This window comes from Diadema setosum, chromosome 15 (genome assembly GCF_964275005.1).
Source record: "Diadema setosum chromosome 15, eeDiaSeto1, whole genome shotgun sequence".
NCBI lineage: Eukaryota > Metazoa > Echinodermata > Echinoidea > Diadematoida > Diadematidae > Diadema > Diadema setosum.
The window spans coordinates 11,412,728-11,439,280 of NC_092699.1; the positions used below are offsets into that span (position 1 = coordinate 11,412,728).

A 26,553-nucleotide genomic window follows, 5' to 3' on the forward strand; every position below is an offset into this window, starting at 1 on the left:
CTAATACAGTATGCTTTAAATAGTGGTAAGCAAACTCTCTAGACCTATATATATAGGGTTTAGTTAGACCTTTTTTCAAGACCTACCACAGATCGAGCCAGTGGCAGTACCGTACATTACGTATAGCTATAGTATAGGCATACAGTAACGTTAGGCGTAGGCTTTCGCATACGGGTAGTTCTCGACCTACCTATTTAGGGTTAAAGCATATCTATTTTGGTCTAGACTCTAGACCATGCCTAAATATTTTCATATCGTTTGTTGTATAAAACAAATATTCAATGTTTATCATTCGTGCGACGGTACCGAATATTACATTCGGTGCAAGTTTAACCGTTCTATTCAACTCCGCTTCGCGTCGTTGAATAGAACGGTTAAACTTGCACGCTCATGTAATATTCGGAACCATCGCACTCATAAACATTGAATATTTGTACACTTTGACATGCCGTGGTGGCTTCATTTTTGGGGTAAGACAGCTGGGATTTGGACAGGACATCACTTAACCGATTATTTGACCACTAATGCAAAAAAGTCATTTTCACCAAAATCTGAGATACAAGGTCTTGTCACCCCAGCGACGAAATACTCAATCTCCGTAATTCTGACATTGTTATGTTAAAGGACAAGTCCACCTTCATAAACATAAAGATTGAGAGAATGCAGCAATATGAGTAGAACACATTAGTGAAAGTTTGAGGAAAATTGGACAATCGATGCAAAAGTTATGAATTTTTAAAATTTTTGTGTTGGAACCGCTGGATGTGGAGACTACTACAGCTTGTGAGTCATGCGTACAATAGTATAAAGAAAATGTAAAGAAAATTCAACATATTTTCACTTTTTTCGCATAATAAAAGAGCACTTGACTTGCCTCTTTCTAAAGGCAGGGGGAATAATATTACCCCTGACATATGTCGGTAATGAGTCAAGGGAATGTGTGCTTTTCTCAAAAGATGAAATTTTGTGAAATTCTCTTTATATTTTCCATATATTGTTGGTACGCATGTGACATCTAAGTTTTTCATACACTGCAGTAGTCTTCTCATCCAGCGGTTACTGAACAAAAACTTCAAAAATTCATAACTTTTGAACGGATTGTCCGATTTTCCTCAAACTTTCAATGATGTGTTCTACTAATATTGCTACATTCTCTCAATCCTTATGTTTATGAAGGTGAACTTGTCCTTTAAGTAGTCCAGGGTGGACAAGGCATAAACTTAAATGAAAGCATTAGATTATTAAGCAGAGATTGCAGATGGTCCCTTTTTTCTGATATGTTTGTTAAATTTTGATCAGCAGTTACGATCTTGCAAATTTCATTTGTACAGAGGCAGACAAATAGAAGAAAACTCATACCTCTATCGTCGCCCCTCTGCTTATTAATCTTTTGCTTTCAACAGATTATCTTGTTTCAGTTTTCCCACGAAGGTGAAACACACATTTAGGGAATATCTCCCAGATTCATTTGTGATTTCGCTTAAATTCACTGATACACTGCACCACCAAGGAAGCACAAACAACAGTTTCTGTTTCTAAATATCAATCTTTTTTTTTTTTATTATTATTATCATGGTTTCGTAATAAACATCACCGGGGCTTTACTGCTACATCCTGTGCCTTTCCAAGAAACACACACATTCAAAATACTGCACACCAAATTGAAATGGAAGAGTGTAAGCGTCTCTTCATGAGTAAACTGGGGAAGTACTTTGGACGTTCCATTTGATCTCATAGACGCCCATTCACACTACAACCAACCCTGAAAACTGATATCTGCTTGCCACAATATTATACCTTTGCCAACAGATATTAGCACTCTCTCTGGAAACATATATATGTTGGGACACATTTTTGGAAGTGTTAATCTTCAAAGACAGTAGTTCAGATTAAATCTGTAAAATATATTTTCCGTCAAACAGACACTGATTTTATCATTTATTCTTTATAAAACATGAAAGAACAAGTACAAACTTAAAACAAATATATATTTTCTTTACTTTGTTCTTTATGATTCAATTACCAGAAAAGTGAATTGCTTTTAAGCAAGGTGAATTGACACTGGAAATCCAGTTGTGTACTTGAAGTTAATCATTGATATGCTGGCACAGTTGCATAATAAGGGGGAAATGATATAAGCCAACATCCAGAAAATGATATCAGCCAATATCCATACAAGTCCTAAAAAATTCATGAATTCGTCTTTCCTACAATTTCCTTTCTCGTTCATTCACTTTGTTTACGTTTTTGGCACACTCGATCACGATCATCTGAGGGGCAGTATATTGGTACATCGGGAGACAACACCGAATGATGAAAGTGGGGGGCTGGTTCTTACATGAGCTGTGGTAAGCTGGGCAGTGTGGAAAACAAACTGTACTAATGGAAGTAAACTGACGGGTGAACACATCACATGAGACCTTGTCTTCTTGGTGCGAGCTAAATTGTGCGCTTTCACATAAAGCATATCTACAAAATCACTCTTTTTACGACTAGCTTGGAAAAGTGCAAGACTATTTCACCGAAACCAATACGATACTTTTGCACACCAACGGACAGGGTTCCCCAAGATATACATGGACATAAAACAAGACGCAGAAAACTGAAGTATGTGTGAATTTTTGACAAATCTAGAAGTAGTAAATGTGGATTAATCTGAGCTTTGATTATAATGATTATTTTAAGGAGGGCTACAGAGGTTCAGTCCCAGGGTCACAGGTTCAAGACTCCGCTCAGTGTCTGCTCATCGGGATGCCATGTAGACGATCAGATCGACAACACGGTAGCTGTAGCCAAATTCATTGTCATACCTAGTGAGAAGTCAAGAGGACAAGGATGAACAAGACAATGTAAAATATTGAGCTTTTCTCTGTCTTTACAATCATTGTTAATTTAATAGTATAAATGCCTTTTGGCTCTTTTTTACAAAAACCACACACAGAGATGCCAAAATTGTATACAGTATTGCAGTATTCCAATGGCTGAACGAAGACCTATTTTGAATGGAAAAACATCATTTTTACCACTCCTGCAAAAGACTTGTATTAATATAATTTGAGAAAAACAGTACTTCCAAAGAAGCATACATTATTTTCAGCAGCAAAAAAGTATAAACTACTGTAAAAAGAAAAATAAACAAAAAAATGCATAATTAAAATGCTATCAGGTAAGATTCCAAATGATGCCAAATCCATAGAAGTACCATAAAAACAGTTCATAGACGATTCCTCATATGAACAAAAGGAAGGTTCCCCCCCCCCCCAAAAAAAAAAAAAAAAAAAGTGTAGTTGGAGAATGCACAAAGAATGAAACATTCAGTAAAAGTTTGAGGAAAATTTCACCATCTATGCAAAAGTTATAAAATTTTCAGCTCTAATATCCTCTCAGCGTATCAATTCTACAAAATAATTGTAAAAGCCCTACAAAGCGGGAAAAACAGAAGAGGTATATGACATTTAATTCTTTTAATGAAAAGTGCACTTTCTTTCATGAAGCTGACATCATCTCTTAATGAGGTTTTCTATCCCCACACCCAACATTGACAGTGGAATAATTTTCGCACTCACCATGAGACGAGCTTGACAAATGAGTCTGTAAGAGCGATGCCTGCATTGGCGTCAAAGATGCTGGACCTTGAGTCTCCACGGAAGTCCTGTGACACAACCTAGTGAATGGAATAGGGGAAAAAAAAGGACATGCATATGTAAAGAACACTGTACTGAGAGGAGGCAAGGTGCAAATGTCAGCAGACATTTTGGAGAGGTTATTCTTTATCTTAAAAAAAAAAAAAAACAGTGCACTCCCGTTATAACGAACACGCTTATAACGAAATTCCGGTTACAACAAAGTAAAAATTCAGGCCGCAACATTATCCGCGCTATGTTTTTCTATTGTTTATTTGTTCGGTTATAACGAAATTTCGATATAACAAAAGAAAACTGGTGGTCCTGAGGACTTCGTTATAATGGGAGTCCACTGTACATATGAGGTCTTCAAAGAAATGCAACGGCTTGCCTTCAAACAAACTCTACTGAAACAAAGAAGAGCGCATCCATTTTGCAGAGTTCCACTTCTCTTACACATGTAAATCTCTTGCTGTCCCTAAACTCGGAGAGACAGTAATCTGAGACGTCAGTGGGGTGTCAGCATACACAGGCTTTGGACATTTGTAAAGTCAAACTGAATGCTGGGTTAGATGATTGGTGCTGTTACACAAAGTGAAAACTAAATGAAACAAATATCAGGGCATTTGGGTTCTTTCAACAAACGACAAAGTCTTCAGAGATGATACCCATCGAGGTACTAGAAGATGCAACAAAACGGACAAGGCAATTGTGTTGCACAATTACTTTGTCAGAAGAAAGGTGCTACGTAATACATGATGTCAAATAGTATCATATGACATACCCAACCAATGATAATTCACACTCAAAAGAGGAAACATACAAAGAAAATATGAAATCATGAGAAGTCAGTTTACCTGGTCCTCAGTGTATCCAAGGTAACGGCTCAGTTCTTTAGAGTTAGCAGCATCCCGAACCGTTTGCTTGATTTCCTCATAGGTGGCGGGCTTTGCCAGGCGGACCGTGAGATCGACAACGGAGACGTCGGGAACGGGGACGCGGAAAGCCATGCCGGTCAGCTTGCTGTGAAAATGAGATGGTCGGTCAATAGTGGCAGTGATGATAGAATATCAACAAAAACGTATACAGTACACTCCCGTTATAACAATCACGGTTATAACAAAATTCCGGTTACAACGAAAGAAAAATTCAGGCCCCAACAGTATCCTCTCTACATTTTTTTTTATTGTTTATTTGTTCAGTTATAATTAAATTTTGATACAACGAAAGAAAATTACCGGTCCCTAGGACTTAGTTATAACAGGAGTCTACTGTATAGCCAAACCAGCTGATGACATATCATGGCTCAACTTCAGCACTTGCCCACTTGCTTGGAGCATGTAGAATTGTTTGTTTGGCTTGTGAAAATATAAAAACGCTAAAAGTTACTTGCCCTATTCAGCAAGAAAATTTTGACTTCATATGAAATACGTTCTTGGGTCTTTTGGGAAGCTCTGTATGACGGGACTAGACAGCCTGTAGAGTTTTAAACAATTCCTCGGCTAAGGGATGCCTAATTTTCATTCGGCATGCATTCCAATGTGCTTGGTGTACACAGTGAAAACTGTTAGGCATGGGTTAAAAATCTCATTGTTTCCAAAGACAAAATATTTTGGTTTTAGTTGAGTATGGCTTTGGTCACTTGTTTTCATTATCTTTCTGGAAATATTGCATTTGTTTAGCTTTGAGGAAAATTTCTGATGTCTGTCACATGGCTGTCACATGTATATCACAAGGCCTTGGGACTGTTTGACACAAATCTGAAAGTACAGTAGCATCAGTATCTCCAGCATTTAAACTTTCATACTTCACTTTGCATGTCTTGGATAAATCTCCACAAGATCATTATTTTTGAAGCGAAATTTAAGGACTGCTGGGGTAGATAAAGCAATCAAAGGTTGACTCACTAATCAAAATTTATGCTGTAATGTATGTTACTGTGGATGCCAAAATATTCAATAATATCTGCATCCAGCAGCACTGCCAATTTAGCACTGTCTGGGCGGTATTTTGGTGTGTTGTCATTATTTGAGCCTACAAAAATTTCGGAGATTTTTGCATCGTTTGGTAATGAAGAGCAAATGGGAACGGTAGTTTGGGGTTTTAATATTAGCCAAACGATACTTACAGGGTATAATGAATATATTGGAATACAGGAGGGAAAAGCCGAGATGTCCAGAAATGTATAGTTTAAGAGTAAATCCAAGTTGGTCGATGTTGAAATTTCAAAATCAACAACTGAGATCAAAAATTTCCACATTTCAAAATATTTCACGCTTACAGTCACACAAGACACCAAAACCTACTTGTAAGATACAATCTTGTAATATAAGCAACAACACCACAAAAATACAAGACCTGCATTTCAAAACATTATTGTGGGTGGTCCTTATTTACAAGTTTAAATTGGCAGAGAAAAAGAAAACAGAGAGCAAGAGAAAAGGACTCAATTGGCTATTTCCTGAGCAGTAGATGATCTTATTGGTGAACTCACCCGTTGAGCTCTGGGATAACTTTGCCAACAGCCTTGGCCGCACCAGTGGAAGCAGGGATGATGTTCTGGGCAGCGCCACGGCCATCACGCCATTTCTGCATGGAAAAGGTTAAAAAAAGAAGAAGCATACAATGCAAATGTGTTGTGGTGGTACAGGGGAACCAACTTATAACAAGAAGCTAATAACAATGACAATTGCCTTATTGTATCTTATTTCCAACGACATCGGGGTACAAAACAGAGTTGGGACTTGCAAAATCACCTTGTTATATTGTATAAGCTGTTATTTCCATGAGGGTTTAACTTTTGCAAATTTCAAAAAATCACTGTTGGACTGCAAATTCAACAACACGCGAAAATGTCACCATGCACTAAGGTAATAGTGGATATGATGGCCTCGATGTTAATTAGCGAAAACAACATCACGAACGTGTCCATCATATCCTCATTCGCGAAAATATCAGAACACGAAAATAACAGCGTATACAGCAAGAGGGTTTTGTTTTATTATACCCATTTAACTCAGTTTCCACCATATTCGATAATGGATAAGAATTTTTGTGCAGTAAAGCTTCTGTCTCAAGTGCCAAGCATTTTCTCTTCATTTTCTCTTCTTTCCCCCCACCAAAAATCACAGTCTTCCTACATGCAGTGTAGAAAAGATTATTTAATGGTATCAAAACATCTCATCATTAACCCACAAAGAACTGATACTTTAAGTGTATGCACTCATAATTGTCTGTGTATACCACTGTTTGCATTCACAAGCATTTATGACAGAGAGAAATGAAAATCATACTGAGCCAGTGATAAAAGCATTCAGAGTTGTGTTTTGTATGAGTGTGTGTGGGGTTTTTTTTGTCTCTCTCTCTCTCTCTCTCTCTCTCTCTCTCTCTATTCTTTCTTCTTTGGTGTGGACAGACCAAATTCAAATTCACTGGAACATTTAGAGTGAAAAGGAATTGTAACAAATTATTCAGGGTGAATTCATGACTCTCCTTGTATGCTATTGAAAAACACACACACAGACACTAGTCAGCTGTAAAACTTTCTCAACAAATAAGAGCCTCACTCATAAGCTCTGCCACTTGGATTCACCAACATAGAATTTGACTTACAAGAGATATTCTTTGGGCCTAGATATTACAACCTCTATGGCAAACACATGAGTGCACTACACAAACACATCAGCATAACAGCTGCTGCGATGAAAATCAATATGTACATTGTGCTTTCCTAACAAGATACGGGAATGTGTACAGCAGTATAGCAGCTGGCAATTTATGCCCACAGGACTTCCATGGATTTATCACACAGCATGATGGTAGCAACAAGCCACGACGGAGTAAATAATACATGGGATTAGCACAGAGAAGCTGATTGTGCAAACCAGTTCATATGACCATGACATCAGTCAGTTTAGGGATCTTAATAAATAATACAGATGCTCACCTCAAGAACTTCCAGAAAGCACATAGCTATACTTGATTCAATTTGCTTTTATGAGTTCAAATACACTATTAGATGCATAGGTGGGGCAGCATACACAGAAAGAATTTCAAATCATCTTTCCTCTGGCAAAACATCATCCTTCCTTACCACACATCTTACACACACACACAAACTTGTACTATCATTCTCATCCCATATGGTTCAAACGATGTAGCCTCGACTTTTACAAGCAGCTTGTGGCAGGGCAGAAAGGTCATTCTATACGGAAAAGCTGTTATTTTCACAAATTTCGCAGATCACCGTTGGGCTGCGATTTTCACAACACACAAAGTTATCGCCACCTGATTTTGATCTCATAAAGTGGCGAAGTGAATGTACAGGCATTAGTGTACTTATGACAGTGACATGACATTTTCACCTGTAACAATTGCTCTGGTCTTATTTTCTCCAAGGACTAAGGGTTAAGGTTGGGATACGGTTTAAGGTTTAGCTTGATGTGAGGATTAGGATTAGGGTTTAATAGGGTTATGCTTGTGGGTAGAATTTATGTTTGGCATAGTGTGCAGATATTTCATAGGAGCAATTGTCACAGGAGCAAATGTCATGGAAACAGCTTTGGTGTCAAATCACACAAACATTTCAGTAAAATGTCTGTAACCTCCTTATTCGCAAAAATATCTGTGCGCGAAAATAAAAGCGTTTACAGTACCCTTTGGTCACGTTACCTTGGCGCTGGGTCCATCAACAATCTTCTGCGTGGCGGTGTAGGCGTGGACGGTGGTCATCAAACCCTCCTGGATGCCATATTTGTCGTTGATGACCTTGGCCAGAGGGGCCAAGCAGTTAGTGGTGCAGGACGCATTGCTGTAGAGGATGAATGTGTTTAATACAATGAGAGTAAAAGGTACACTAGCACAAACAATCACAACTAAACACATAACTTTGCACCAAAGCTTACCTTGTCAAAAACATGACAAAATAGTAACATGAATCCAAATAAAGGTTTAATTATGAAAACTATCTCAAATGGACAGATTGCTGATGTATTAGTTTCTACTAAACCAAGAATAAATAGCAAATATGTCACCTGCAACTATTACTGTTTCTTTTGCAATATTCATAATCCACTGTAATGAGCTTTTGTCGTCAAAGGGCTTGTGATGATGATAGGATTTTGAAAATCCTTGTCATAAACAGAGTGCCATTGAGATTTAACTTCCCAATCTAGGTCTGCACTCTACGGGTGCAGACGATGTACTAGCAATACTGAATACTGGTTTATTTCACTGTGTCTTTCTGTTTTTTCCAGTTTTCAAGTCGACTGATATTCAAGAAAATAACTTGTGAAAATACAGCTTTCCATACAATGCACAGTAGCGCATATATCGTACCCCAAGGTGAGAAATAATCAACTTTTCACCTGAAAATGTATCAAACTTATTTCTTATTCTGTCGCTGCAGGTAAAATATTATGCTAAAATTGCATCCAAGAACATCTAGATAGAACCCTCAACAGGGCTGGCCATAGAGGAACCATGAACCGTGAGAGACTTTGCATCGATGATGTGTATATTGATCATAAACATTCATGTACATTGTAATATATCTTTTATCAACATTTTTTTTTTCGATGGGTCATGCTAAAATCTGGAAGGTTTTATGACATACAAATACATGTTGATTTACATTGATTCATGCTACCCTCACCATCACTTTTGCAGTGAACCCAGTATAACTTGCATGTTCCCTCACTATGGGATGTTTCTAGATATTTGTTTCAGAGCAAAAGTGGTGTTGAGGGTATCATGAATCTACACAAATCAACATGCATTTGTATGTCATAAAACCTTGAAATGTGGACAACTCTGTTTACCCTTTTGTTCCTCCCCCCCCCCCCCAAAAAAAAAGGGTTTGCCACTAATCTCATACCTGACAATGTCCATGCTGGATTCATACTGGCTCTCATTGACGCCCATGACAAACATGGGGGCGTCGGCCGAGGGGGCGGAGATGATAACCTTCTTGGCCCCGCCCTCAAAGTGGGCCTTGGCCTTGTCTTTGGTGGTGAAGACTCCTGTGGACTCGACCACGTAGTCTGCACCGCTGTCTCCCCAGGGAATAAGAGAGGGCTTCATTCTTTAGAGGAGAGATAGAGGAATATAAAACATGTACTGTGAAACCAGAAATGGTTCATGTGCTTTTTTTATTTTGTGAATTTTGCAAGAGCCAACACTCGGGGAAATTAAAATGCACGAGAAAGTCTTGTTTACACTATATGTGCAGAACAGGTTTTTTTTTTTGTTTTGTTTTTTTTCCCTCTGAACGTCCGCATCACAAAATCTAAAGCTCACTCTTTTTACTACACTACTTCACATACAACAAGGAAAAGTAGAAATTACGCGGTGCGTAAAATATGTCCCCGCCGGAAGTAGCATCACAAAAAGCAAACGGAATCGAAATCAGGTTTTGATAGAAATGGCGAAGGAGTAGCATTTTGTAGCCAATTTATAATATAGGTCAAAAATCAAGGTCAAAGGTCAAAGAAGTCAAAGGCCAAAATTCTGTGTAGAAGTTTTGAAGCCCTCACCTAGTGCCATCACATAAAGAAAACGGAATCGAAATCGGGTTAGAAATGGCAAAGGAGGAGCATTTTGTAGCCAATGTACAATATAGGTCAAAAATCGAGGTCAAAGGTCAAAGAAGTCCAGGGTCAAAATACTGTGTAGAAGTTTTGAAGCCCTCACCTACAGACTGTAGTGCCATCACATAAAGCAAACGGAAATGAAATTGGGTTAGAAATGGCAAAGGAGTAGCATTTTGTAGCCAATGTACAATGCAGGTCAAAAATCAAGGTCAAAGGTCAAAGAGGGCAAAGGTCAAAATTCTGTGTAGAAGTTTTGAAGCCCTCACCTAGTGCCATCACATAAAGCAAACGGAATCGAAATCGGGTTAGAAATGGCGAAGGAGTAGCATTTTGTAGCAAAATGTACAATATAGTTCAAAAATCAAGGTCAAAGGTCAAGGAAGGCAAAGGTCAAAATTCTGTGTAGAAGTTTTGAAGCCCTCACCTAGTGCCATCACATAAAGCAAACGGAATCGAAATCGGGTTAGAAATGGCGAAGGAGTAGCATTTTGTAGCAAAATGTACAATATAGGTCAAAAATCAAGGTCAAAGGTCAAAGAAGTCAAAGGTCACAATTCTGTGTAGAAGTTTTGAAGCCCTCACCTAGTGCCATCACATAAAGCAAACGGAATCGAAATCGGGTTAGAAATGGCAAAGGAGTAGCATTTTGAAGCAAAATGTACAATATAGGTCAAAGGTCAAGGTCAAAGGTCACAACTGAAATTCTGTGTAGAAGTTTCAAAGCTCCCATGTAGTGCTATCATATAAAGCAAACAGAATCAAAATTGGCTCATAATGACAGAGAAGTAGCAAATTGAACATTTTGATCACACACGGACGCACAGACAGACAGACGGACGGACACACACACGTACGGAGCCCGTTTCATAGTCCCCTGCTCGAACTCGTTCGGCGGGGACAACAAAGAGGTGTTCTCATTTATTCATTAAGAGAAATAACTCCATTCTCTTGATAATACATAACAAAACTCTCATACTTAGCTGCCTACCAAGGCACATAAAAATGAGGTGTCCTGTGTCAGATAACTTTACTGCATTTAACACAACTTAGATGGACACTTTAGGAATTCACAACAAGGAAAAGTAGAAATTACGCGGTGCGTAATATATGTCCCCCGCCGGAAGTAGCATTCTGTAGCAAAATGTGCAATATAGGTCAAAAATCAAGGTCAAAGGTCAAAGAAGTCAAAGGTCAAAATTCTGTGTAAAAGCTTTGAAGCCCTCACCTAGTGCCATCACATAAAGCAAACGGAATCGAAATCGGGTTAGAAATGGCGAAGGAGTAGCATTTTGTAGTACAATGTACAATACAGGTCAAAAATCACGGTCAAAGGTCAAAGAAGGCAAAGGTCAAAATTCTGTGTAAAGTTTTGAAGCCCTCACCTAGTGCCATCACATAAAGCAAACAGAATCGAAATCGGGTTAGAAATGGCGAAGGAGTAGCATTGTGTAGCCAATGTACAATACAGGTCAAAAATCAAGGTCAAAGGTCAAAGAAGGCAAAGGTCAAAATTCTGTGTAGAAGTTTTGAAGCCCTCACCTAGTGCCATCACATAAAGCAAACAGAATCGAAATCGGGTTAGAAATGGCGAAGGAGTAGCATTTTGTAGCAAAATGTACAATATAGGTCAAAAATCAAGGTCAAAGGTCAAAGAAGTCAAAGGTCACAATTCTGTGTAGAAGTTTTGAAGCCCTCACCTAGTGCCATCACATAAAGCAAACGGAATCGAAATCGGGTTAGAAATGGCGAAGGAGTAACATTTTGTAGCAAAATGTACAATATAGGTCAAAGGTCAAGGTCAAAGGTCACAACTGAAATTCTGTGTAGAAGTTTCAAAGCTCCCATGTAGTGCTATCATATAAAGCAAACAGAATCAAAATTGGCTCATAAATGACAGAGAAGTAGCAAATTTAACATTTTGATCACACACGGACGCACACACGGATGGACGGACGCACGGACGGACGCACGGACACACACACGTACGGAGCCCGTTTCATAGTCCCCTGCTCGAACTCGGTCGGCGGGGACAATAAATCGAGAAATACTGGCATTCAGTTTGGGATGCTTTGTTTTCAAAATATAATTAATTTATTCATTTTGCTACTAACTTTCAATAAAATACTACCCTCTTCACATCCTACTAAGCAGCATCATGATGGTAAAAGAGGTTTCCCAAGGAGGCTGCAAAGGCCATCACATTCATCACTTACTCAGCAAAGACCTTGATCCGCTTGCCATCGACCACAAGATCCTTGCCTTCGATCGCAATCGTGCCCTTGAACTGACCATGTGTGGAGTCATACTTGAACATGTAGGCCTGACATTCAAGGAGAGGTGAACACGGAGGCAAAAATTAATATGTTACAATTAAACATTACTAATAAGGTAAACAAAACAAGATGAAAGATTAAAAGAATAGGAGGAAAAGAAAAAAAAAATAACAACACAAGAATAAAAGACGGACGGAAAAAGAAATGAGTATGGGAAACTACTAAGAAGAGAAATTCTGAAAGTAATAATGTGCTTGTCTAAGACTGCTGACTCCAAACCATGAAGTGTTTCTTGCCACAAATATTACTGGTTTTACGGTAGTCAAAAAAAAAAAAAAAAAAAAGACCTGTCGCTCACCTGAGCAGGGACATAGAGAAGAGACAGACCTCCTAGGTTAGATAATCTTTAAAAAAAAAAAAAAATGATGCACAAGAATTGACACTTTATACTCCTTTCATTTTTCTTCCTGCATCATGTGAATAATGGAATGTGAAATATCATGTAAAAAATCATAGTCATAGTATATTCAATTGGAAATGGCTAGTGTGTGCCCCAAAACAACTTGCTCAAAAAAGTGTCATGCTTGAGCATGTATCTCCCATATACGGATGGTCACCAGTCCCTTCATGGCTGGATATAAGTTTCAGGTTGAACGGAACCATATAAAGACACAGTGCCCTTACCATGTAGTCCAGGTCAATGAACGGATCGTTGATTGCCACAACTTCGACGGCTGCATTGTCGAGCGCTGCCCTCAGCGTCAAGCGACCGATGCGGCCAAATCTTAAAATGGAGACAAAGAGAACAGGTGTTTCAACGATTTATGAACACTGGTGACTTCAACAAATTTAAAGCAACATTCATTTATAGTTCATCAATACTCATATCCACAAAGCTTGCAATCTTGCATCTAATGGTTCATACAAATATCCATATTCCGAATATAGGATAAACAGCAGAGAGCATTTTGCATGCACACTGATATCACCGAGTGTGACTTTTTGAAGAAACAATCATTAGAGTATAACTCAATATGTGAACGGAATTGTGAACTACTGTACAATATATGTAAGTCTGGACAGGGAGGTGCTAGAGAAGGAGAGGCAACTAAAGCTCTCCTTTGAAGTCATGCGCGGCACCGCCGAGAAGTTATGCGTTCAACTACAGGTGTTACCCATGTGCTTTGACAAAAGAGAGCATCAATAATCGGGACTAGCGCTCTCACATCTAGAAATATTTGCTCCTACTGCAATTCGCTCTCTCTTTCAATGTGATAGCAACAATGAATTTGTGTACCTTGAATTGGAGCAGCGAATCAAAATGCACTATAAAACTCACAATTTTAACAGCAAATAGTTTAAAAACACGCTGGACCACGCTTTAACGGAGTACTTTATTTGAAAGATCAAAATATCCCCTTATTAACAGATAGAAAATTAACATGCGGAAATGTGCACATTATAGAAAAAAATTAGTTTTTTAAGAGGGCCTAATTTTCATTTCCTTTCGATTTGCGAATTACGAAGAAGCTAGAAATACATGTTAATAATATTGAATTCTTTCCTAAACTATTCTAAATCAATTCGAGTATTTCATTTAAGATTTTGCGATGAAATAAAGCTTGTAATTCAACAAAAGGTGAAATGCGTTCTTCGTCTCCGAACTTCGTCTTGCAACTAGAGCGGTGCCGAGCATGACTTCAAAGCGTAATGGAATGCTAGACATCCCATTGTAACGCCTTGAACCCAAACATGTGTTTGCATGAATTACGAAGAGTTGCCACTCCATCTCTGTGCAAGTGCGGCCATCAATAACAGGAATAGACTGTGGAAATACTGCACGAGACATAGATACACGTAACACTGTTGCGTGGTTCACAATTAACCCGTTCTGTAAGGAATTCTGAAATTTCTATAGACTTAATACACAGGCCACCAGGTTCCCGTACGGAACGGGTTAACTCTCCCCTACTAGACTGTACATTTTCCCTCATTCAAAACGTAACAAGCTGATGAGTGGTAAACCAGTCTCGAATGCGTGGCAAACTTTGCACTCCATTAGATCTCACTGCTACATTACCAGTTTTGCTGCACCAATGGTGAGCAGAACTACAGGTATGACTAAGTCCTCTTATTTTCCACTGGAAGTAATGTGCAGATAAGGCACGTACCTGCAGACTATGCTACTATGCTTCAGTTATTCTAGAACTAGGAATGCTTGAGGATTTCACAACACCTATCATAACTTACAACTGCACTTACCCATTGATTCCAACCTTCACAACCATGGTGATGCTTTGGTGAGTCTTTGGGTCTGACGAAGATGAAAAGGAAGAAGTGGTGGATCTGCAAAAACACAGAATACAAGGGGAAATTCCACGTCAAAACAAAAGCAAGGCAGCTTCTCTGAAGAGCCTGAATGTCCATTACAGTGAAGGGAAGACATATATTCCTTGTAATGCCCTTAAAGGGACGCGTATAGTGTCAGTTGAGATGGGGCTTCAGGTTTCTAACATTTTTTGACAATGATATGAAATATGAAACTGCATATAATTCTAAGAGGAATTCAAAGTTTATTTGATTAAAATTGGTTTTCAAATGGCTGAGATATCCAGAACAAGGCAATCTTAACAAAAAGGTGGGACCCACCTTTTATTAGGGTCGCTTTGTTTTTCTTTGTTTTTAGATATCTCGGCCATTTCAAACCCGATTTATACAAAATAAACTTTGAATTCCTCTAAGAATTGTATGCTCTTTATCAAACATTTCATAAAATGGTTTCTAAGTATCTCCCACAAAGATAAAAGCTAACTCCACATCTCAACCAGTACTTTACAATCCCTTTAAAGATCATTAAACCCGCTAAAAACTAGTCGCAAGTATACTTGGAATAGGCAGCTGTCAATGTCAAATGGGTTTTACAGCAAAATCAGTTTGTCCTCAATGAGTGAAGTTGTGAGTTGGGACAGTTGGAGCAAAGATGTGTAACAAATTTCTGACTTACAATAGTGTATTAGTGGAAAAATGAGCAAAAAAAAAAAAAACGGGATTCCATTGGGATTTAAACCCCGAGAGGTCCGGATTGCTAGCCCAGTGCTCTACCGACTGAGCTACAGAAAGTCTAAGACTTCACACATATCTGATGACTACCAATGGAAGCCGTTAGAACAAAACTGAATAAACAAGTTTACACAGTTTTCTGTTCTATTTTTGGTTGTTTAAGGGGTATTTTCTCTTTGATCAAGAAAAAGGTAGTAGGTACAGAGAAAAACCACCCATGTGAATTGCAGCATGAACAGAGGAAAACCCAAACGACAATCAGCATTCCAACACACATTATAAAGACAACGTCCCACTCAATGCTACAAGTATATTGTGGCATTGGTATGACTTGCACAAGCATATTTGTATCATAACGTATTTACCAAACGCCAGTGGCCATAAACACAGTTTATGAATAGTATCAAATTGAACCTGTTGAGCGTTTCTTCTAGTGTTATTGTGTGACCCTCACATCAAGAAATGTATTACTGATTGTGTTTTCTACAGCAAACTATCCAAATGAAAAACATAAAAATGAAAAAGAAATGAATGAATCACATTGGCTGATGACTGTAATGAGTGACAAATCCTGATTCAAAAGTTACAACACATTAAGGGTGCTGCAACAGATACTTGTTTAACAGAACGGTAAAAAATGCAAGAAAAATAAGCAAAAAGTAAGCATCATGACAAACTTTGTGTCAGGTTAAGACTAAGTAAAATGTATTTTTAGACATCTCTCAACAGTCACAACAGTCATTATAACTGTGATATTTGCAACATGGCGAGTACTTTTAATTTACAATTTATAAAATATGAAATGTTACAAAATTCGCAATATTTCATATCTTTCTTTTGGGGGGAGACCAAGTCCATATTTTTTTTTTCTCTCTATAAAGAGACGTGCACACAATGCAACTACAGGTATGATGAACCTGAAATATCACATTTCCATTGCATGTTCTAAAGAAAGAGTCTGGGTGTCTGAACTGTAGTCCAAGGTCAATGAATTTATATCTTGGTCATGCAGACCTCAAATTTCATCAAATTTAGGTCAAGGCCACTTTTTGAGGGGGCACAAATCCACTCAAAGGGCACAAGTGATTGATAAAATGTTGTGGCCGTGAATGGTTTGACTTTGAAAGGAGTGGCCAGGCTTGAAAATATGACACAAATAGCTAAATTATTTGTTATTACAATGTACATCCTCTGGGGAAATGAATTCGACAAAGAGGGCCATTTGACAAGGGTGGTAACACCAACAGTAAGCAGGACGTGAACTTTGGTATTAAAAACCCTTTACCATTTCTTTATCAAGCCAGCTGAATGGAGGATAGAAATTCATTGAAGGATACAGTGCCAAGGGCTAGTGCCACATCTTATTACACGCACACACACAGTACATGTAGGATAACACACCAAAGACACACACCGTAACCACATTTCTTGGTGTACGTGCCAAAATGCACTGCCAGTGACTAGCTAGTCTCATTTCCAGACTTGTTCACTGAATTGTTGGGTAGGGGTAGCTGTAAAGGTGCAGTCTCTTTAATCATCAGACCAATATACCATGTATCATCAGGGATGGATGGATGGGTGTTCATGTGTTCATGCTAGACTCATCATTCATGTTCAGTCCATGACATGGAGATTCATTGGCATTCTTGAGGGGTCAAAAGCCATTTTATCCTGAGCCTCTTACAAGAGGCTTCAACCAGCTCATATATCAGGTGCGGTCCATCAGCTGTAGCAATTTTGCCCTTTGAATTTCCTTTGATGCATTTTTTTTTTTGTACAAAAGTAAAGTTTAATGTACAAGAAACTACGCGAAGGAATGGTTTGCAAAATGTAATCCCTCAGTTTTATCAGACATTCAGCAAAATCAACATTAATCTTTTCCATAGAAAGATAGCAACTTGACACAAGCAGGGGCAAAGCAGCATTGCGCACTACTGCTGCACATGCATATGTTTCAGTGTACTGTACGTGTATGTAGTCTTTGACCACAGTACACAGTCAATACAGAGTAATTCCATTGTCTGTTAGACCACAACTTTGAGTCTAATTGACTTTTAATATTTCTTTTCTTTTTGTTGTTGCAAATTTTCAGAATGAAGCAAAGAAAAAAAAAAGATATGATTGGCAAATATACAATGGAGCATACTAGCTTTGCACTGAATCATCATCTGCTCTATTGTATAATGTCTTTCAGAATTTTTTTTCAAGATGGGGGGGGGGGGGGGGAGAAGAATTTATCCAAAGCATACCTCAGGAGCTTTCCTTACTTTGAATAGATATACCACTGAAATAAGTATTGTCCAAAAAGAATAATTCTGATGCTAAAAAGCAAGCTGGACCTTTCAGGGGCCTCTACACTAAATACTGGCCCCCAAACTGTCGTCTCTATCATGCATAGTCTTTGTGGAGATCCCATGCTATAGTCATCGCCCTCAAGACGACGGGGGCAGCACACACTCCACCATCATTAGCATTCACACTCACTGGAATATTTGACCTGGCCGGGGTTCTGCGATTACAAGCTAAACAGCTTGCTCGCTAAACCAAGAGACAATATAGTGCAGTGATGTGGAATGCATGTAACGGTGACAAACTAGTCTTTGCACTGACCCCTATACATACCAACAAGCTCTTGCATTTCTGGACCCCAAGAAGGGTAAATGAAAGACCCTGAGTAAACCTCTCTACAAAAAGGAATGGCTATTATTATACTAAATGGTTCAGTACTACTGAAAAGAGCAACTTAACTTTTAAGTTGAAATCAAGATGTCAACATCTGCTTGTTGAAGCATCAGTCTGCATGGCATTATTTGTGAATTGTTTTGTGTTTGAGTTACATGTATCAAGGTTTATTACACAAGAACAAAATCACATACAAGTATCCTTGCTATCTATTTCAAAGAAGAAATATCACTACTGTCTAATTCAAGATTCTGGGAATTTCACTCTGCAAAAACTGTCATTTAAAATCATCCTACATTGTATGTCCTACACTAAGTCACTATTAACTCACATACATTCACATAAATGTGTATGTATCACTTGTGACAAATCTCCCTGCCCAGCTTCTCCCCTTCATAAGATAGTAAAATACCGGAAGGTGCACATGTACGACAGTTAACCTCCACTCATATCTCCCCATGAATTGTGTGATACACTTAAACAGGTTACACCAAAGGCTGTGTACATAATATGTACCGGTATGTGTACACACACTGGTGTACTCCATACAGAGATGACTCTGGCACCCATCCATGTTTCCAATGGGGCATGGAAGCAATCTCTATCCAAGGCTATGGACAAATCTGGCTCGTTTATGCATTTATGATGTCATAATGTACTGAAATGAAAAGCCAAGGCCTCATATGAAGGCAAGATTCAAGGAAATTCATAAATTGAAGTATTACTCATAAACACGAAAATAAAAGGAAAAGAAAATAGGAATAAGATTAACACTCAACCTGTTGAGGTTGGTTTGATTTTGCTCCAACACGCACTTCCCATCTAGACGCTTGCCTGAGTATACTGGGGACTCGTCAAGATGGCTACTTTGAGATTTTGAGGATCAAATCAGGTTAGAATGCCTGTTAAATACATTTATGACTTTTAAGGAAGCTCAGAATCTGTACATTTAGTTTATTCTGACTTTGCTCAAAGTTTGAAGAAGATGCTGTGCCAACATGTGGCATATTGATATATATCAGTTATATTCTCTTGTGTCTAGTGTACGTACAAACTGTATGTATACGCTATATCAGGTATACATGCCTGTACAACTTTTACTTCATCAACCCATAACTCACAGACTTGTAATGCCACAGGTTTTACATCTTTGGGTTATCCCTACCAGGGAGGTGGACCCACCTCCCTGTCCCTACTGAGAGGGCAGAATCCCCTCATTGTCACCTCCCTTGGCTGGGGACGAGTGTTGTACTGTTGGATCATGTGTCTAGACGACTATTGGCATTTGGACAGGACTTCCCCCTTCTGGATCTCTTGTACATTGAGGACTCTATTTGACCTTCATAATGCCATAGGCAGAGTGCTATAGGCCATTGTGCTAGCTTGTCTTCTAATTCTTTTCGTGAAGTACATGTACAATCCATCTTCTGGTGTATTATGTGCTGTTTGGCTTGTCACTGTAGTGCATTTAAGGTGCATTCAAACAAAATGAAAATGTTGTCCAAGACAGCTACTGTAAAACCAGAAAGGTTCATGTGCATCATGTTATGAGCCAAAATTTTTGAAATTTATGCATGTGAAAGTTTTTGTCTGCACTATAATACATTTGATGCCAGTGCCAATTTGTGAAAATTTCATGCCTCAAATACTTACTGCTTTACAGTAATACCCTGTTTAGAGTCTCCTCAACAATGCCTTCAACTTCAAGAATATATCACAATATGCAAAAATATAACACCATCATCTTTCCCAGATGCACTCGTGTCATCAATTTTCAAGAGAAGTGAAAATTAGGCTGGGTTGCAGACATGTTTTTCAATCATAATTTTGACACTTTAACTTGGTTGCAGATGAGCATTTTTGCAGATTTCATGCTGTTACAGTACAAACTTCTTGTGACAAGAACCTACGTACGTGCCACAAAGCTTCTACCTATGCTAACCACATTATACCTGGGCAATACATAAAATTTAAAGACTTTGTACCCACTGGGAGGTCAAATTTTTGAGGTCTGGTTAAGAAATGGTGGCCAACGACTTTGACACTTGATAGTCTCTGAAATCTGATAACTCACGTCCTGGATAAACATGAATCATACCTGAAGAATAAACAACTAGAAAAGCACTCTGAGAGCGCAGACCTCAGCCAAGCATGCAGCTTATTTCCACCACTGATCTTGTTCTTCCACAGAGATATCAGTGATTTCCACCCATACGTACTTATAGTATTGTGTGCTGAAAGTTGCCCAATTTCCCAATATAGAAGCCTTTGTTACGTCATGAACCCTCAGCTGCACGGCGCCTCGCCCTAGCAGAAACTAGAGCACGCACTTTAGTGCGCGCATGCAAACCTCAATATGCGCAGCCTGAACTCCCAAGTTCATTGACCCTACCTGCCAAAATGTCAAAGATCCTTCATAAATTCCCCAAAAATTCTCAGATCACTACCAAAAGTTAATCGTTTGTTACTTGTGTCATTCTCAACCTTTCCTGCAAGTTTCATCCAAATCCATTAACTACTTTTTGAGTTATTTTGCACACGGACAAACTAACTAACTAACTAACGGACAAACTAACTAACTAACAAACCAACGGTAACGAAAACATAACCTCCTCCCTTGGCAGAGGTAACTAGTAAGACAAGGTAGTGATACTAACTGGTGCATGTACTGTACATAGAGGAAACAAATTTTCTGGTATTGGTATGAAACAGAAGTTCTGCAAGTGAAAGTGATACAATCATACTCAGAGACTCCAACTCTCCCGCTTTCGACGGGAGATCTCCCGCCGAAAGCCCATTTTTTGCAGAATTTCCCGTTCTCCCGGTTGAGATTTAATTTCTCCCGCTTGAAATGATTTCTTACTTAATGTCATTGTATATTGAAAAATAAGCCTTAGATAGCGCGAGAGAGCATCTCGAACCCTAGACCGCAAGGAACTTCGCGCTCGTGATGTGCGCTTCACGCACATCAAGTTGGAGTCTCCCGTTTGCTAGGGGTTTCAGGCGGGAGAATCTCCCGATCAGAAGATGCTTGGGGTTGGAGTCTCTGCATACTTCCCTGGATAAACATTCAACATAACATAACATTCAACATATTACTTCATGATGCAGCTCTCGATACGGAAGGGATACAAAAGTCAAAGCTTTTCACTTTCACATTATACAAATCTACATGTTCTGGAGAGTGTACTCTTATGTGTCCCATAGTTTTGGGCAGAGACATGGGAGCTATTTCCTGGTTCTCACTCTTACCTGGAAAAGCTGCAAACTGAAATACATTTGTACATGGATTGCTCAGAATTCTTCAAGATGACAGGGCAAGAACAATCTTCTTTTCTTTTTTTTAAAGCAGAAATAACACAAACAAACAAGCAAGCAAGCCAATGTACTACATCATAACATGTAGTGTTGCCTATGGTGACACTTTAGTCTACTTTCAGAAACAGACTATTGGTATAAAATGACCAGGCGCGGCGCTAGGGTGCAATTAACTCGCCAAAAGCTTATGACCTCGAAGCCTCAGTTGCAAAAAGTAGACAGCTTGTGTGCGTAAAACCGCTGGGGAAGTGTTGCAGGACAATCGCAATATCTCACCTCAAAGCCATCAAATGATTAAATCTATACAGCAAACTGAAGAAGAAACTATTCTCTAACTCGTAATGTTAGTTATTTGGGGTTTTATTGAGGATAAACGTGTGAAAATAATGTCGAAACTTAGCTTCCAAAACAGAAAATTTGGTCTCAAAACAAGTGTTATTTTCTCACATTTTCCTTCATTGCACAAAAATGAAACTTCGGTATATGACTTATGGTAGTATATCCATGCTGCTCTCCAAATATCTTTTCTGTATCATTTGGCGCACAGCTATGTCTGGAAAAAATCGAGATCACTGTCACTTGTGACCCACGTAAAATCCATGGCGTAAGGAATACGCAGTCCGATGTATTGGTTTTTGTGCTGCTTGAAACAGTTGAAGCACAAAGCAGGGTTCCTCTCTTGCCCACTCACCACCCTGCTGACCGAAAATCGACCTCTGTCGCATTGCGCCGAGCCTGACACCGCTGATTGGCTAAGCGTGCACTCACCAGTAGAAAACGCATGCGCAGGAGGATGATCTAGTTGTGCATGTCCAGTATCTTCTCTTAAAGTTGGTTGTCTTTTTGCTCTTATTTTTACCTAACTACTAATTGCACAAACACGAGACTTCGCAGGTAGTGAGTCTGGTGTATACAGACTAGTAATATGTTGATCAAATGCATATTCATGCAGGCGCAGACTTGTGTCGGGAAAAAATCGTAACCCTTTCCCACAGTCGACTCAAGCAGAAAAATACACATATCTCGAAAGATACATCAGCGTTTTCGCCCAAAAATCATATGAAGGATGATATATTCATATTTGATATATGTGTGAAGTTTCAAGGGATTTGGTGGTAAAATAAGGGAGATACGAGGAGGTGAACTTTCGAGATTTTTTGTCCTTCCCTCCGCACAGCGCTTCGATGACCGTTAAGAATTCAAAAGCTTTGGCCTCTTATCAGTGAGTTAATTGCACCGTAGCACCGGGGCTGTGACTACGTCTGTGAAATAAATCACAATAGCTGGAATGCATAAAGGCACTTTAAATCTGGATGATATATTATACAATGTACAATCTATTCTGACTACAACTGGAAAGATACACCTTGCTTTCATCATTGTTCATTTCAGTTTATTATCTGATTCTGAAAGGGGAAAAATAACATTCTACCATGTATATTTTGAAGATTTCATCCCATTTTTTTTTTCCAGACACACAGAGAAGGAACAAGCACTTCTGCAATGGAAACTCACCTTAGTAAGTCTCATGAAATGAAATGTGTACAATGTAGGTACCTTTAAATGTGAAATATTTGCCTGATATGTGCAGGTACTACAACAGCACAACAGACTACTCAAGTTACCCACTATTTCTCACTTTCTTAAAAAAAGGTTGACTGGGTTAGAGATGCTCGTGTCATGTCTCACACCATAAAAGATTACATAATACTAAATGGATGATAATGATGTAATAAATGGACCAGAACACCCTACTTTCACTTTCAAGCGAGCAAATATACAGTCAACCTTGCAAAGTCGACCTCGCATAAGTTGAATATATTTGCCTAAATCAAAGGTCTTTTTCAAGTCCTCTTCTCTTTATATTCTTTTGATTTTCATCCTCATAAGCTGAATTTTCTGTAAGTCAAACCTCTATCTCCTCAGTCCAAATAGATTCAACTTAGGCAAGGTTGACTGTATCAACAATAGTCTCCACAAAGTAACATAAATGGACAATAGTCAACATAAAATCAAACTTTTCAAATATTATCTACCAAATTATCTTCTTGTAGAAAGGAGTTTTACTGCATCTGCGGATACATGGCAACATCTCCAGGGCAACCAGCTTAGACTACCATGAAAATCTTCTCCATTCATGCAAGTTTCTGCATGTTGCCTCCTGATTACAACAATGTGCTCTAATACAAAATTGTATTCAATTCAATCAGCTTTAGTCGACTACAAATTGTAATTTCCATTCACTTTGTTGTGCGGACTGTATGATCTGAATGTATCTGCACACATGCGAGTTCAGCAGTTTGAACTACGGTGCTGCTGCGTCTTGTAGGCGAGCAGAGTTTGAATTCCGTTTCCTGATAAATCATGCAAAATCATGACATCGGTGTGCTTCACTCAGTCCTTGAATATAATGACATGCATGCCAAGTTTTGCGAACTCTTACAGAAAAAAGGAATTCTATCCCATTTCTCACTTGCCGCCATGCCGCAAGTAAGTCCGCACAGCAGCGAGGGTGCAAGATGTATAATAAGGGCCTGACCATACTACCAACCATACAGTTTTTACAAGGGGCTACCAAAGCCAGCTTCGCCAGATTTATCAGTCCATATAACCTTCAGAAATATCTGTTCCCAGTTAAGAAGCAGAACACACATTAGTTACGTTCAGACGGCAAGCCCTAACCTCGAGGTTAGGAAACCTCGAGGTTTAGCTCTTGCCCCCTAACTACGACGTGTGTCCACACGACGAATCTTAACCTCGAGGTTACGAAACCTCGAGGTAAAGCTTCTGCCCCCATAACTACGAGTGGGTCCTACTCGATGTTAAAACCACAAAACCGGAAGTTTCAGCCCACACTGCTAACAAGACGTCTATTTATTCTTTTGTCCAACCCTGTCGGACTCGCTTACAGGTACTCTTGTTCTCTGTCATGGTATGCAGAGATAGCACTGCACTGATGACTTTATGCCTTTATGAAGATATTCGTCGAAAACATTTTTTTAGCGTCGGAGAAGAATATAGAATACAGTAGCGAGTTCGACGTGTTCAGTTTCAGAGATCAAGTGCATGGGAAGAAAAGATGATGTTGTTGTGTCGTGCGTCATAGGTTTTTCACGTGTATTGTATTTGTGGTGTACGTTTGGGAGGTTGACCCGGAAGCAGAGGGAAATTGTGGGGGCTGGAGTTTACGGCGAGGTCACTCTTAACTTCGAGTTCGTTGTTTTTTGTGTCCACACGGTGCTTAACTACGAGTGGGGACCCCCCGCGGCTCGTGGTTAGAGCGCTAACCATAAGATTTCTCGTGGCTCGAAACATCGAGCAAACCTCGAGGTTTGCTAACTACGAGTGCGTCTTCACGGTCCCTAACTACAAGCTCTAACCTCGAAGTTTCCTAACTTCGAGGTTAAGGGCTCCCGTCTGAACGTAACTATTGACCCTCCTTCAGTATCTTATCATAGATATGTTTGGTGCGGCCACTTATTCATTGGGTATGTCAGGATCACAAAGCACCAGGAGTGAGATGTCAAATGATGTGAGAACAATATTGTCACTTTGGCAGTGGGCTGTGGTCTAGAATTCTGTGCAGTGAAGAACAGACTAGAGCAAAATACCAGGTTTGCAGCAGGCATTGTACAGGGTGCCTATTCGCGGCAGGGGTCATGTCATTCATTGATAAAAAGGCCTAATGGGGCCCGTTTCATAAAACTTGTCATCGGTGACAAGTTGTCATAGATGTGACAAGCTACCGAAATCCTTGCATCTGATTGGCTGAGAGCAAATTTGTCATAGAAATGTAGCAGTTGTCACTGATGACAAGTTTTATGAAACGGGCCCCAGGTGTCACTTTCCATAACACTTGTAACTCCTGCTTGTGTTCTACAGTGGGACTAAGCACACATGATGTTCATTAGCCGTTTTGATGAATGAAAGTGCCCCTGCCAGAAATCTAGGCACCCTGCCACAAACATGGTTGAAAAATGCCTGACAAATTTTGTAAAATCAAAGCAAGCTGCCCATATAATTCAAGCATAATGGCATCCAAAATTTGTCTGCTGGCTGCATGGTAGCAAGAAATCGAACCTAGAATCTATTATCTATGCTTTTGCACGCAGTCAAATTTTGGCACTGGAGGTGGTCGAACCTTGCGTCCTTGGTGTAAGTTTTTTAATCTTCTTAGTGACAATGACAGTGCCACTGCCAGTGTCATGGCCAAGGCATCGGTGGCTTCACCTCCCCAACAAGCAAGCATTGGTCAGTAAACTTATTGATTTGACCGAAAGATCGGTCTGTATCTGGTCGACGTCTGATTTCTCGGAATCCCCTCTAACGTTTTTATGTGCAGAGGGCCTGATGAGCCATAAAAGTTTTTAAAAAATGATTAAAAAAACTCCTCCAGACAGACAGATTTTTCTGTCTAAGTCTTAACGAGCTTCATCAAGCAATAGGTACAGGTTTTTTCAAGTCTGAATAAACTCACAAGTCACAGAAACAAATTTATTACACTCAATCATACCACTGCCAGTCTCCACACGACTACAAAATGCACTGCAACTGGGGCTGCGCTGCGGAGTGTCTATCCATGGAGCTACCAAGTAGCTCCATGGTCTATCGTACAGGCCTTCCAGGTTCCACGTACACGTGTGGCGTGCATGCATTTATCATTGATTTACGTGTGAGGAGTCCGAGGTACGTGCCGCCGATCAAAAGTGATCACACATACACATCACATATCACGATGAACAACATCTTCCTCTTTCTTCGTGTACCTTAATTTATACTCTACAAAGTGTTCATATTCTCAAATTGTTCATGCAGACCCTTAATAGACCAAAATAGTCAATAACGATACAATATTTGATGATAAAATTTACCTGCTTTGCTGCCCTGTGCTGGCCCGGTGTTATCACGCGTCGCTCGGCTGATGGTGTGGTGCATGAGCTGAAGAATTGCCCCGGAAGTGTTCAGGGTTAGTTATCGTGCATGACCTAGCTACAGCGTGCGGAATTT

The 26,553-nt window shown here is 39.3% G+C and overlaps 1 protein-coding gene across 1 annotated transcript; it reads right to left on the reverse strand.

Moving 5' to 3' along the window:
- Nucleotides 1-1,526: 1,526 nt before the first annotated feature.
- On the reverse strand, nucleotides 1,527-26,491 carry LOC140238469 (glyceraldehyde-3-phosphate dehydrogenase-like). Its single transcript, XM_072318372.1, has 10 exons — nucleotides 26,418-26,491; nucleotides 14,749-14,832; nucleotides 13,171-13,270; nucleotides 12,427-12,533; nucleotides 9,499-9,705; nucleotides 8,295-8,433; nucleotides 6,118-6,212; nucleotides 4,481-4,646; nucleotides 3,567-3,664; nucleotides 1,527-2,810 (listed from the first exon to the last, which is right to left on the reverse strand). The coding sequence occupies exons 2-10, from the start codon at nucleotides 14,772-14,774 to the stop codon at nucleotides 2,744-2,746; spliced, it is 1,005 nt and encodes a 334-aa protein (XP_072174473.1). The 5' UTR covers nucleotides 14,775-14,832; nucleotides 26,418-26,491; the 3' UTR covers nucleotides 1,527-2,743.
- Between the last annotated feature and the right edge of the window lie 62 nt (nucleotides 26,492-26,553).